The following is a 13896-nucleotide window of genomic DNA, read 5'->3' on the forward strand; positions in this document are numbered from 1 at the left end:
ATAAAAGCCTTCTGGGATGGGTTCAGCATCTATAAATAAAAAAAGCTGTAACCAAGTTTTCTGGAAGCAGAGCTGACAATAGGCTTTCATAAAAAACAGCTACAAAATGCAGCACTTGTCTGAAAGATTTATACAGTAGTCTCTCTAGGAGTAAGCCTTCTGCTATAAAGCAAATATCTGTGTCTGAACCACAGATATTTACAGCTAAAATTAAAAAAAAAAACAAAAAAACTCTTGACTTCTGTTCTGCCAAGTATCACAGTAATCACCAAAATTTGGATTTTAAAATTAAGTTTGCCATTTTGCCATCAATTTTCTCTCACTCCTTATTTGAGGTGGGTCATGTATCTATATGTATTTTTAAAAAGAACACTACATCAGCAGATAAAAGACACTACTTTCTAAAGCCATGTGGGTTCAATGCAACATGGAGCACCGGGAACAGTGAGCCTTTATTCTCATAGAAGTATTACTGCAATCAGTTATCTCATGGGTGATTTCAGCAGGCAAAAGACTACATTTTGTTTTTAAGGTCCAAACAGACATTGAAAGATTAGTCTTATGAATGGAATATGGAACAAAATAATCTTCTTAATAATAGAACCATGAAAGGAATGCTGGATCCTATTTTCATTATTAGATGCTCAGAATTAATATTAATGGTCCTAATGTTGCAAAGTTTATGACCATTTTATTTTACCTTTAAATAAATATTATAAATGAAAATATTAATAAAAATCTTTTTTGAACCATCCATATTCTGGGAAAGACATAGGACTTCTTTGAGCTACTTAGATCAAAGACAGAAACACACCATATAAATACACTCTGGGAAATTTTAAATTATTTAACAAACTCTACTATTGTACAGCAGTTTAAGAGCTCCTATAAAGATTAGTTAAAATTGTTTTTCGGTCTAGCTGACCACATACCTGGATCTCTTTCCTTCTCCTGTGTCTCTCAGAAGTAACCTTTGGATATTCTACATCCAGTGCTCTGCCACTTCCCTCGTTCCACTTCTCAGAGCGAATTTTCTGGTGGTTGATGGTACAATAAAGCTGGGAGAGCCTCGGTGACACTCGCACTCTTTCATGCCCAAAAGCCTTGATCAGCCTGGCAGTGTCAATGGTTGAAATGGAACTGCTCACCTCAGTCTGAGTAGCAGTTTCCATCTCTGTTTGGGTCACCGCATCTGATTCTGAGGTGATGGAACTCATCGTGGTGCCATGATCCCTACTAAGCCTTGTCTCCGAGGAAGTGTCACTAGGAGTTTCCAAGTACTGCTGGTGCTCCAAAATTTTATTCACATGGCAGATAATTTTCCCTTCTGGCCTATTTTTCCTGAGCTTAACAAGGCTATTTTTATCATGGATGATACCTGGTCTTTCTTCAACATGTGTTGCATTAGACTGTAAGGTACTTTCAGACATGCTCTTTTCTGACACGCTGACATGCTCCATTTTCTTCTGCTCTCTCCCCTTTATTTCCCTTTCAGAAACATTCTTTTCAGATTTTGTTGTTATTAGTGTATGCCTAATAGGATTCTGAAGGACCCTGGCCAATCTATCAAGGCGTTCAACAAGGGACAGCTCCCCATTACTCCTAAAATTATGGTGCTGGTGTCTCTTCTGGCACTCCAAAAACTTAATCCAGAGTTCATCTAAACTACCACTAGAGTGGGTTCTGTGTCTCGGTGGTAGGTCTTTCTCCACAGTCCCATTGAGGCAAGTTGTTTGGCTACACAGCAAAGGACAATTTCTAGCTGCTTTTTGTTCTGCTTCTCTTCTGCCATGTTGAAGTAGGTTCTTTCCTGACTTTTCATTCCCCAAAGATGTGCTAACATTTAGATCCTCATTCTTGCTGTAATCTCCTTCTGCAGTGAGTGGAAAGAACTCATTTTCACCATCTTTTTTATGAAAAATGGAGCAAACATGTTGATGACAATGTACTTTTTTCCGATTCTGTATGACAGCCCTTGAGGAAGGTCTAGCATGTCCAATACCAGAACTGTCTTCTGACAACTCGCTGTTAGACAGGAAGTAGCTCTCACACATGGGCATTGGATGATGAAGGTAGAACTGTGCAGATTTGAAGACCGAATGAGTGGTTTTTACAGACTTCAAATGATCTGTGTGTTCTAGAAGAGAAGAAAACAGTTTACATTTTTGTTTCTTTACAGGGAACCAAGTAGCAAACAGCAAATCTTAAACAGGATCATTTTCATGCTAACACTTCCCAATCACTTCAAAGGATTAAATCAGGAATCATTGTACCCATTCCCAAATAGCAACAAAGTTTCAGCATTATTAAAAGTACATAAATAATATTTTCTATCATTTGCAACACAGAATCCAAGAGAATATTATATCCAACTGAGTCTGAAGGAGGAATCTAGATACACCAGAGGTAACTAGGCTCCAGACCAAAATTTGGACTAAGGCTTTATTTATATTTATGGAAACTTATGACAGGCCGCAACTGCCTCTTTTAAGACAAATGCCCAGGGAATACAAATGTCCCCTAAGGCTATGCCTCAACATCATATCCTAAATAACTCAGAGCAGCACTATATATAAGAAAACCAATACCACTTCCTGTCCAGCTCCTAGAACGATCTCTGATAGCATACCAAGATCTAACCCTGCTTTGCCTTCAAGCTCAGATGACACATTTTAGTTCAAAGTAGCAGTGAAATTCCCCCAGAACATGCTACTTTCTGAAATTACAAAGAACTATATGCAGAAATCCAATTATAAACTCATTTGTAATATACATACATTAAGTATGCATGCAGCATGTGCTAGCAGGAATATAATTCAAAATAATTTTAAAGTTATCCGCAGTATATTGTAAAAAAAAAATTAAAAAATTCCATTTTTAAAAAGTAAAAATGGGTTTCATATTATGTTCTTTGTATATCAGACTGAATTATATAATGAACCATGAAGGCAGAAAGTAGGAATTATAAATACCAGTTTCTGTGATTGTGATCTATTAATGAAAACAGAACTGGAAACAAGGTCTTCCTTTTTTTTATTTGAGCACACTTTGCAACTGATTCAGCAAAAGCGTGGCAAGTCCCCCAACCAAGGAGGAATATACCTTCCCACCTCATCAACAATCACACGCTATGTTTTTATAAAACCTCAATTCCACATGGGAATGCAAGATAAGCTCAGGAAGGGTTACGATTATATTAATTTATATTGTTAATACTGCCTCGTAAACCTTGTGTTTAGTCACTTGTTTTCCTTATATTTTATACATCCCTTCCCAACACAGAGACACTTCCAGTGTAATGTCAAGGTAATGAATAGCATAAGCAGAATCAGTCTCACTAACTTTGAAACTGGAGGATTTTTTCTTTCCATACAAGGTCAGCGTTTATGTATTCATGTAAGAGGATCCATCCACATCCTCCTGACAAATGAGATCAGGCTTGGGAATACTATGCAAAATTTTTGCTATTTCTGTATTTTTAAAAAGTTATCAACAAAATGGAAGTAATGCAAGCAGGTAAAAAATAGGTTTATATAGAGAAACCTTGTTTTTTAAAAAAAAAAAAACCTAACTTGCATAATTTCAAGCTCTAGACAAGCTCTGTGGGTAGAGGTAATCTTTTATTAGACCACCTAAAAATACAGTTGAAGAAGTCAGAGAAGATTTTAGACACGCAAGTCTTTCTTCAGAAAGCTTGCCTAAATTTCCAACTGTACTGGCTGGTTTAACAAAAGATTATTTCTACTTGCAGTTGTTTTCTTGCCTGTGTCTTTAGACCATTATAGTTACAGAAAAATACTATTAGATAATATTATATTAACACTTGTGTTCCCTATTCGTTTTTATCCAGGCTATTCAGAGAAACGTATATCCATTGATCTCTGCTCCAACACACACTCTTTCTTCAGCTCTGCCACCATGACCCAGCATTCTTCTTTTGAGTTAGCCACAACGGATGAAGAAAAATATTTTTCTATCTTACTCAACTTATTTCCATATCCTTGCATTTTATAAACGCTCACAGACTATCATTTCTTCATTAGAAAAACTAGGTTAAGACAACATTGTCTTTACAGTTGCACTAATTCGACTGTTGGTCCTATGTATACTTACTGAAAAAGTAAAATGAACATAAAATAATGAAATTCAGTGTGTCCTATGCCATCACCTTAAATTATCTCCTGGAAATAAAAATTACTTAATAGAAATACCAAAATCTCCCCATTCCGAAGTAAAAAGCTTCAGAGAAAATCCCTTCTAAAGTGAAGAATTAAAATAATCAGACGGAATCCCTAGCAATACATCAGCACAGCTCTGGGGTGACCTTACCCTGAGCATATTGAACTGCTTGCTTAAAAAGGACAACAATAATCACACTGAGGAACTCCTAAAAATCTGTTACATTAGTGTTCATATAACAAGTTTATGTGATACTAAGAAAAATGTATGGGCTCCAAACAACCCTATGTATGTGAATAGCTAGAAGAGAGCAGAAACTCTCTAATTCAAAATCTGTTATGCTGTTCATATGTTTCAGGTCCCATCCCTCATTAACAGCTATAATTATATTACCTCCTTGTAATTTGCTCATTCTTTGTGTAATATAGCACATATTGCAAAATACTGTACTGTGTAATAAGCAGCTTCTCTTAGGAATTACTAGCTGCATTTAGGAGAGATGGCAACCACTCAGCAATCTTCTGTTTACAGTTACTTCTGTCCAGGAACAAAATGCAATTCTCAAACTCAACAAAAATCCTCATCCCTATTCAGTCTTGAAATTTATTAGGCACTCAAAATCACAAAAAGAGGTTTTGTATGAAAGGAGTGTCCCATCAGGACTAATTTTAGCTACTGCCATGAGAAACAGTGTCAAAATCATCAGCAAGCACAGCGTAATCTCATTTTGTCATCATTCTCAGCAAATAAAGCCTTAAAGTAGGCTATTACAGTGTTAAACCCTGACCTTCATCTCTCAGGAGTACCATCCAAGGAGGTCAATGGAGGGGAGGAAGAAAGAGTCATCACTCAAATCAAATTAAAATTCAATTAAATACCAACATTACAGAGATACTTGACATGATACCACAAGACATCACTGTATTTGTGGGCAGGAACACAACCCCAACCCAATATACAGAGTCTTCCCACCCGCTTTTATTTACCAAAGGATTTCTGTCATTTTCTACATGGGCATCCTTTCTACACATAAAGGAGACTTTGCACTTCACAAACTTAAGCGTGCCTTAAAAAAAACAAAAAAAACCAAAAAAACAAAAACAAAAACAAACAAAAAACCACCAAACCCAAAAAAATCTTACAAAGGCTCTGATAAGCACCGTGGCCACTGGAATGCTAGCGAGTACTAACATCCAAGTATCTGGGCACTCAGGAAGAAGTAGAAAGATGGGGAAGAGAAAAATGAGTCAAATTCAGCATCTTCAGGCAGACCATCAGCAATACCATGAGACCAAAAATGGTGGATCCTGAAATGTAATTCTTTTGCTCTAACTGCTTTTGTGTGTATGAAAACACATGTAAAATGAAACACACACTTTAACTACCTGAGGAATCTTCCAACGGTATCATTTGCTCCCCAGCCCAGGCTAGCTTGGGCTTGGCCCTCTTACTGTAGATTCCTTCTTTCTGTTTGATAGCTGTACTGTCTGGGTCATTATCATCCCTTAAACCAAGCACGCTTGTTGGAAACCTTGGAGGAAGAGCATCATTTGACCCTGTAGAGAGAGCGAGCAATAATTATGAGTAAAAAGAGGAAGCAGGAAAAATGGACACAGACATTTCATAACAAAGACAATGTCTGAAAGAAAGCCTATTATCCAATAATAGTACCAGTATATTTACCAACCAACAATCGTGATGAACCCTAGTGAGCAGTTCTAGTGACTAACACAACAGTAGGTATTGTGCCACATTGTTTTCCATGATCTTTGGTGACAAGGTTCTTCTCTGAGAGGGAGATAAATGTTACCTTTTCTACTAATGAGGAGAGAAGAATACAAGCTTTAGGAAGCCAGACACAGGATTTGGAGTGCCCAGACTCCCTCCTGCTCACATGAAAATTCCAGATATTTTCACTGACTGATGTAAATATCTATTTTCTGAGCTCAGAATAGCAATGGAGAAAAACTGGAAGACTACAGTAGGTCTGTATAACCTCTAAACAAGAATTGAAAACAACAGTAGCAGACCCCTCTCACTATCATACCACTGTCTCCTAATGTTAGAAACCTAAAATGGCCCCTGATTTATCATCCTTGTCAACACCACCTGGTTAACATTCAGCGGACTTACTCAACTCAATTTCCTTCTGCTACTATCGTGAGCTAAGAATCCTAACTGCAGCAGGGAGTTTAAAAAACAAAATTTATTTTCTGATTCTGCTGTACATTTTTTAGAACCTTGCACTGTCTCATATGCATACTGAATTTTTATATCTAGCATCATAGTTTCTGCAAAACAACAGACTCGCATCACATTTGTTTCTCTCATTTTGACCATATTACAACAGACAGACTGGAAAAAGGTAATGATCAGATACACATAAGCAATTACAAGCACAATTTGTGACTATGATGACTAACCCATGCACTTACTGTCACTGTCGTATCAACCTACTTCCTGGGGGCACATCTCTCAGGAACTGGACATCTCTGTAATACTAGTTTTGTCTGCAAATATCTTTGGATGTCAAAAAGCTCTGACTGAAAACAACCTGCAAATAAGACCTATAATGCTTATGTGATGTGTTCTTTATGTACAGGAGAGAACTGAAAAATAACAGCAGGCAAAGCATAGGAAGTTGATGAATCACAGAGCATCCTTTCCTCCAGTAAATGAGAAGTGTTTTTAACTGGGAGATGGGAGGATGTGGGGAAGAGGTGAATATATATTTTTAAACCAGAGTTATGATCATATTACATTGTTTATAGAAAGGCTTTCTACACTGGAATCTCTTAATATGGAGGAAAGAAATTCAGTATTGAGAAAGCTATTATCTGAAATGCGTATTGCATTATGTAAGTATTTCAGAATGCACACATAGCAAATTAATAAAAAAGGGCGAGAATGTACATCAATAAGGGAACTAAAAAGAAGGAGAACTGGCAGAGATATGAAAGAGTCCGAACTGAATAGTAATTCCCAGAGGAAAGTAAAGAATTATCAAGCTGTAAAACACTGAGCCTTGTTTCTTTTCACTGTCAGAATGGAGTACTAACATCCCTTTCATCAAAGAAATTGAGCCTTCAAGTCAGGACTCGTACATCTTTGTGTTATAAAGTGGTGTGAACATGAACAAAGACTTTTTTTATTAAAATCAATGCACTTTCTCTAAACCGATAGGACAGAAGAGTTCTGAGCTCAACTGAGACAATTCTGCATATGAAATAGATATATTTTGATCCATGAACTACAATCATCATTTTGCATTTGGAAGATCCAAGATAAATAAATACCTGAGTGAGAGCTCTCAACGCTGATTTCTGACCCAGCTGGAGAAACTCTGGATCCTGCTTTTAGATAAGGAACATAATACATCCCAGTACTTCCAGAAGGTTTATATGGCAGCAATAAGGGCTGATCTGTGAGGATGGAAGGCAAAGCAACTAACAGAAGTCAGGCTTTAATTCTTTAATGCAACTGAAGATAAAAGCAACAAAGATGCTCACTGTGGTAAATCTGGAGACACAGCATACTCATTAAGAAAATAAATTGCAAATATTAATTAATTAATACCCACCTAATGGTTAGAAGGTTGACTGTCACCTAGCTAGAAAAAATAACTTGCTTACCTCTTCACTATTAAATTTGAGAGTTGAGTGACAAACATTGACTTAAAAAAAACAAACCTTCCCACATACCCACATAGGTCACCGTTGATCCCTGTTTAATGGAATAATTTTAAATAAGTATAGATATCCATTTCTCAAGTCAATAAAAACGGTGTGGCATCACAACAGAATTCCAGCAAATGTTTGGACCAGAACATTAGCTGACTTTTTTCATGCTCTAATATAATGAAAGAATCTGCTCTCTGAACTCATGCTATTTTAAACACCTTGAAAACAGAGATACAAAGCCCAGAGCCCAGGAAAAAATCATGACAACTACACAAGTGTACACGTATCAGTACTATAAAACACCACTGTGGGAAACCACTGTGCAACATCCACTCTCCTCCATCAACAGATTTAAAAGCCCTTCTCATTTTCTGTTTTATTCTGCAGAAAGTAGTGATGTGCGTATTCTCCTCTTAGCTTTTGTACTATCTTCACTAGAGAGTAAATCAGTAACCGGATATATCTCTTGATAAACTCTAAGCAGTAAGTTCCATTTATCTATACTTATTTAAATTTATTTCATTAAACATGGATCAACCACGACCTATGTGGGTATGTGGGAAGGTTTTTTTTTCCCATTTAAACTAAATGAAATTATGTAGAAACATATGTCAGAAAATTTTCTTGAACCAGACTTGTACCAAATAAATTCAGTTCCAGGTAAACCTGAACTGAACTACAACTGTATTTATACAACTCCCTACCCACAAGACTGCAGAGCCCAAGTTTAAGGGTTGGGTTTTTTCCCATATGAGCAAACTTAAATATCAAAACTAATCTCAAGAATGTTACTTTCACAAAAAAGCTGGGTTTGTTTTTGCTTTTCAATACCTATAAATATCTCAAATATGAAAAGATGAAAGTCTACATTTAAGCCACTAATTTGCTTACCACTCTGACTTGGGAAATAGGAAATCTTGTTATGAGATAAATTTGTATTGTTGGGAAGTTCCTGAGCTTTCTGGAGAGATGACTGGTGGACAGCATTTTCACTGTCTTGTGAATTAACATAAATTTCTGCTGAGAAGGTTGTTTTTTGGGGACTTTCTGTTGTTATCTGAGTGGTAGCATCAGAAGTACTTTTCTCAATCTTTGCAGAAGCTACAGAGTTGAAGATATTCTTCAGGCTACATCCCCCTGAACCCAGAACTTGTGGTCTCTCACCGCTTTGCAGAGGCAGCTCTTGACCTGCTGTGCTTGTAACAGAGGAATGCACTAGGCAGGAATCCGCTGAAGACACTGGCATTGGGAAAGATGAAGGTCTTTGATCTTCTGGAATAAGGTTAGCAGCTGATACTGTAGAAACAGCTTCTAGTAAAGTTTCTGGAGTTTTTAAAGATACTGGTTGAGTATTAACTTCAGGTTTATGCCATGAACTCATCTCATTTTCAGTATTCAAGTCACCATGCAGGTCTGAGTTATTACACTTCGAGGAAAGAGTTATGTGGACACAAGACAGTACTTTCTTAGTTGGTGATGCAGGAGACACAGACGTGGCAGATAAAATCTCATCCGCAGATGAATGGTGAGATGTACCAATTTGGTCTCTCGCATCCTCTTTCTGAATGAGAGGTACTTCATCAGAAAGACTTTTTTTCTCTTCTTCAAATAACTTAATATGGCCCTTCAGCATATCAGTTTGTATGGCTGGATCTGAACCTTGTAAGCTCTCATACAATTGGATGTGGCCAGGTGGGCTGCTTTTCTCCTGCTGGTAAGAGCTTATAGAATGGGGTTCATTAAATCTATTCATTTCTTGAGTGAATCTTATATTGCAGTCAAGCTCCAGGAGTCTGGCACTATGCCTGCCCAATTCCGTCACATCTTGAGGCTGAACATGAGAATTTTTTGCACTAAGGGTCTGTCTTTTATCAGCGTGGATGCTTACAGAATCCTCATCTGACAAACCGTCTGTTTCTTGATAAGCTCCAACTCTGTTACTGTCAGCAGAGACATGATGAAACCTGTCTTTCTTAGCAGTAAAAGCGATCTCATTAGACACTGAGCCAGCACTCATTGGACTTGAAGGAGGACAGGTCTTAGATGTTTCCCAGCGTTGCTTGTCATAGGTCTGTTCTTCAGTGCTAGAAGAGTCAACCTCCAAAGGCATTATCCCATCAAGACCATCTCTAGTAAGACTGCTGCTGAGCACTGTGGAAGCCAATGGTGACTGCAAACGTTTTCGGGATGAAAAGGTGATAGAAGTAATTTGCTTAGCCATTTCTTCAGAATCCTTTTCCACAGACAGCTTCTTCTGAGCTGGTAAATAAACTTCTGCTGCTGCAGACCCCATTGCATATGAGTCTCCCTCCATCTGCAAAGGCAGATGAAGTTCAACAGCAGCATTAGAATGAGTAGTTGCAACTGTCTGACGTTGGTTGCAAATAGGTGTTGGAATGGTACTCAAAGATTTAAACTCTGTATCCTTCAGCAGACAACAATCAGAAGGATCAGCTGTATATAACGGCACAATTTGTCGTAAGCTTGACTCTAAAAGCTCCTTAGTCTTGACTGCTTGCATTTGTTTGTCAGTTTGAAATCTTTTGTCACTTGAAGATTTGAAATGCTCCATGTCCTGTTCCTGCTTATTGCCACACTGAGCTTCCAAACTGCATCCCCGTGAATCCTGAAAAATACAGAAGAATTCACATAGGTTACGTGGATAACTTCCAGAACTTGCCAGCATTTGGACTGCACAATTCAAAGAAAGATTAGTGCTGCTGTCAGTAATCAAGAGTCTGTCATTATGAATGAGCACATGCTTTCTCTGGAACTCATCTGTTAATGGAACTAATTAAAAATTTGTCATATTTTAAGTGCCAGCAAATTAGCTAACGTGGTTTGGTGCTATAACAAACAGCAGCATCTATAACAGAAACCTTTATTTTTATGCACTATAAAGTTGTAAATACCTCCCAACATCACTCCACTCACTGGAAAACAAGAATAAAACTTTGTTTCTTTTTATCAGTTGGCTTTATACACAGTTGAACATTTATCATAAACCCAGTTCACAATGTACTAGGAATAATGACTATCTTTTGAATATTTATTCTGTAAGTTCAAAAGGATGTAGGGAGACACACACACCCCCTCCTAAAGCTTTGTGATTTTAGTGATTTATTTTTTTTTAATTAAAAGATAGCCAATTAGCCACACAAAATCACAGAAACACTTAGGTTGGAAGAGACCTCTGGAATTCGCTAGTCTGACCTCTCGTTCAAAGTAGAGCTAACTTCAACATTGGACGAGGCTGCTCAAGGCCTTGTCCCATCAAGTTTCAAAAATCTCCAAGGAAGGAGATCTGGCATACAACTTAATTACTTGTGATGTCTAAATTACTGATGAAAGGCATCCTTTCATAGCTCCATGGAAAAACAAAACAATGTAGAAACCCACATTTACTTCCAGTTGTAAGTATTCAAACCTTAACCAAGTATGTAATGTTAAGTTCTGGTGGCCTCCAAGAAATCAGTTAGCAGACACATGCTAAAATTCTTCTGCCTTGGACCAGAGTCCAAACAAACTCCACGCTATTACAACACTACATTATGTGACATTTTTAGGGTTACAGGGATACTTGTGTATCTGACATTTTGCTATGCCATAAATATCACTATATGAAACAAAACTTGATATAAAAGGTTTTCCCTTGCACTTAAGTTGACTCTAGTGTTTATGAAGCAGAAATAAAATGAAAAGTTACATGGGAACAAGTGGGAGGAAAACAAAGCTCTTTTTAATGCATAACAAAATATTTAATTAGAAAAGCTTTAGTTTTCCGTAACCGATATTTCTCTTTTCTCCCAAAGTGAGTATGCCAATTTCCCTCTCAGACAAGAGCTGTAATAAGTCTTTTTATTTTTACGGTCACCACCCACTGCTGACAATAATTAAAAAATTACTGAAAACAATCAGAGCTTTGAGTTGCACTTTAAGGTAAATGATAGCTTGTGAAAACTTTTCAGTTCTCAGATGCAGATAATTTTTATTCTCCCATCAAAATGGATATGCTTGCCACAAATATTATTTTTTTTGTTTGGAAAGCTGGTGACAAAAAAAGCAACAGATAAGACAGTAATCCCACCAAAGACAAGGAAGTTCACCGCCAGTTGTCTTTGCTCATAAAATCTTTTAAAAACTAAGTTACATTTACACCTTTGTCTGACCACACAAATTGTCCCACATCTGTCTCACCTCCCAGTATCAGAGCCACTACAAGTAGGACTCTGCTATTTCACTACACGTATTGAGGCATCTCTGGCATGTATTTTACACAACAGTATAAAATGCTGTCTTAAATTACCTGCCCATGGTCATTTAGGAAACTGAAACTAATAATTTACTTCAATACTAACTTCTGTCCTGGTTTCTTTGCCTGATTTTACTATCATTCCCATTTTCAGCATGCTCTCCAGTCCTCATTGCTTCATCTTCTCCTGTACCTCAAGCCCCATTCCATCAAAAAAAGTCTCAACAGCAACAATCAACAGCAATTTATCATCTGAGGCAAATAAAATTAAAGCAACATATGCTATAGCCCCTCAGCAGAATCAGACAAAATAAATCCACACCCCATTCTCTGAGCATATTCATCAGAAGGTGTTGCCTTTCAGCTGCCTACTAATAAGACAGATTACTGACACTGCAGTTAACTGGAAAATTCCCAGGGCTGCAGTCCCTGCTCACAAAAGAACCTACACCACCCTCTGACATCTCAAAACGTAACCTGATTTCTCGACACACCTTTTGTAGACAAAAGCACTAGATGTACCATACAGAGACAAATGATATGAAGGGTTCAGCAAATGGCTCTAGTTACTTGCCAAACAAAGCAGAAATAAATGTGTTTAAATACTCAATGAGGTTTGGATATTCCAAACTCATTACATACAGCTGATACTAACAAGGCACATTCAATGGTCTGCAGAGATTTACCGAGATCAATAGGACAGACAAACAAAATGGGATCTTCTCTCTCTGACTGGCTCACCACCCTCATTTCTTTAGTTTCTACACCTCCCTGTACACGTGTGTAGTGGTTTGGGCTGGGTGGAGGTAGGAATGGATAGGACCTTTGCTTCCAAGGCTTTTCTCATTGGGAAGCTCCCAAATGCTGGCAGTTGACCTTCGCAGCAAGTTACCTGCAAGAAGGAGGTAGTTTGGAAAAGGAGCATTGCAAATACCTCTAAAGATCACACTACAAACAAGTGAATAAAACATCACACTCCCAAATGCATGCAGAAAGCCTGTCACTCTAAGAGCACAAAGTGAAAGCCTTGCAAGTACAACTAGGAAAATCTTAAGTTACCACTCTCACAGTAATTTATTACTGTCAACATTGATCAGAAAAAAACCAAATTTTGTCCTGAAGCAGGTGAGTAGTTGCCTTAATTTTTTCTCTTAACACTGCACCTCCAATGGGGGGCAATAACAAAAGAACTGAAACACTAACCTTTGGAAGTAGCTGCATTGATTCTAGAGAAATTAACCTTTATCTACACACTGAGATTCCCCTCACTTAGTTGCACACTAACTAACAGGTATGACACAGTTAGCCCCACTCCTAACACAAAGTACCACACTTCACACAACATGCTAGAAAGCAGCTCCCTCTTACATTATTTCACCCCAATTCTTTTTGACAGGTCAGTTTAGCATCAGAGGCAGTAGCGTGGTTAGTGAACACTGGAAATGGACAAAACAAAAGACAATTTCATCAGCATCCAAGACTTACATCCAAATCATTAGAGCTCATGTTAGCATACATGAAACTATAGGCCACCAGCCTTCTTTAGAGATAACTTCTTACGTGTGGACGTAATTTTACTAATTTATCAGTATCTCCACTTCCTTAATTTAAGTGTCATTAAACATTAAAATACTTCCATTGAGGTACAGAGAACAAATCTGAGATAAATGTACTGCCATGGAGATGGGCCAGATAAGCTTATTTAAAAAATAAAATTAAAAATCTAGGCTATATTTATTTTTTCCTACTGATTGGAACAACTATAGAAACAGTAGAGTATATTTG

General features: G+C 37.5%; 1 protein-coding gene across 2 annotated transcripts in view; it reads right to left on the reverse strand.

The window, feature by feature from the left end:
• ALMS1 (ALMS1, centrosome and basal body associated protein) overlaps window positions 1-13896 on the reverse strand; it is a 73999-nt gene that overhangs the window by 17244 nt on the left and 42859 nt on the right. The window contains exons 9-12 of one of the 2 annotated variants that reach the window (XM_014936040.1): window positions 9024-10485; window positions 7476-7601; window positions 5565-5735; window positions 933-2137 (exon numbers count right to left, since the gene is read on the reverse strand). In XM_014936040.1, the coding sequence (XP_014791526.1) occupies window positions 933-2137; window positions 5565-5735; window positions 7476-7601; window positions 9024-10485 (2964 nt within the window). Of the gene's footprint in view, window positions 1-932; window positions 2138-5564; window positions 5736-7475; window positions 7602-8750; window positions 10486-13896 lie in introns of both variants that reach the window. The other variant, XM_014936038.1, reaches the window with a different exon arrangement.

Source organism: Calidris pugnax, unplaced genomic scaffold, assembly GCF_001431845.1.
Source record: "Calidris pugnax isolate Ruff unplaced genomic scaffold, ASM143184v1 scaffold14, whole genome shotgun sequence".
NCBI lineage: Eukaryota > Metazoa > Chordata > Aves > Charadriiformes > Scolopacidae > Calidris > Calidris pugnax.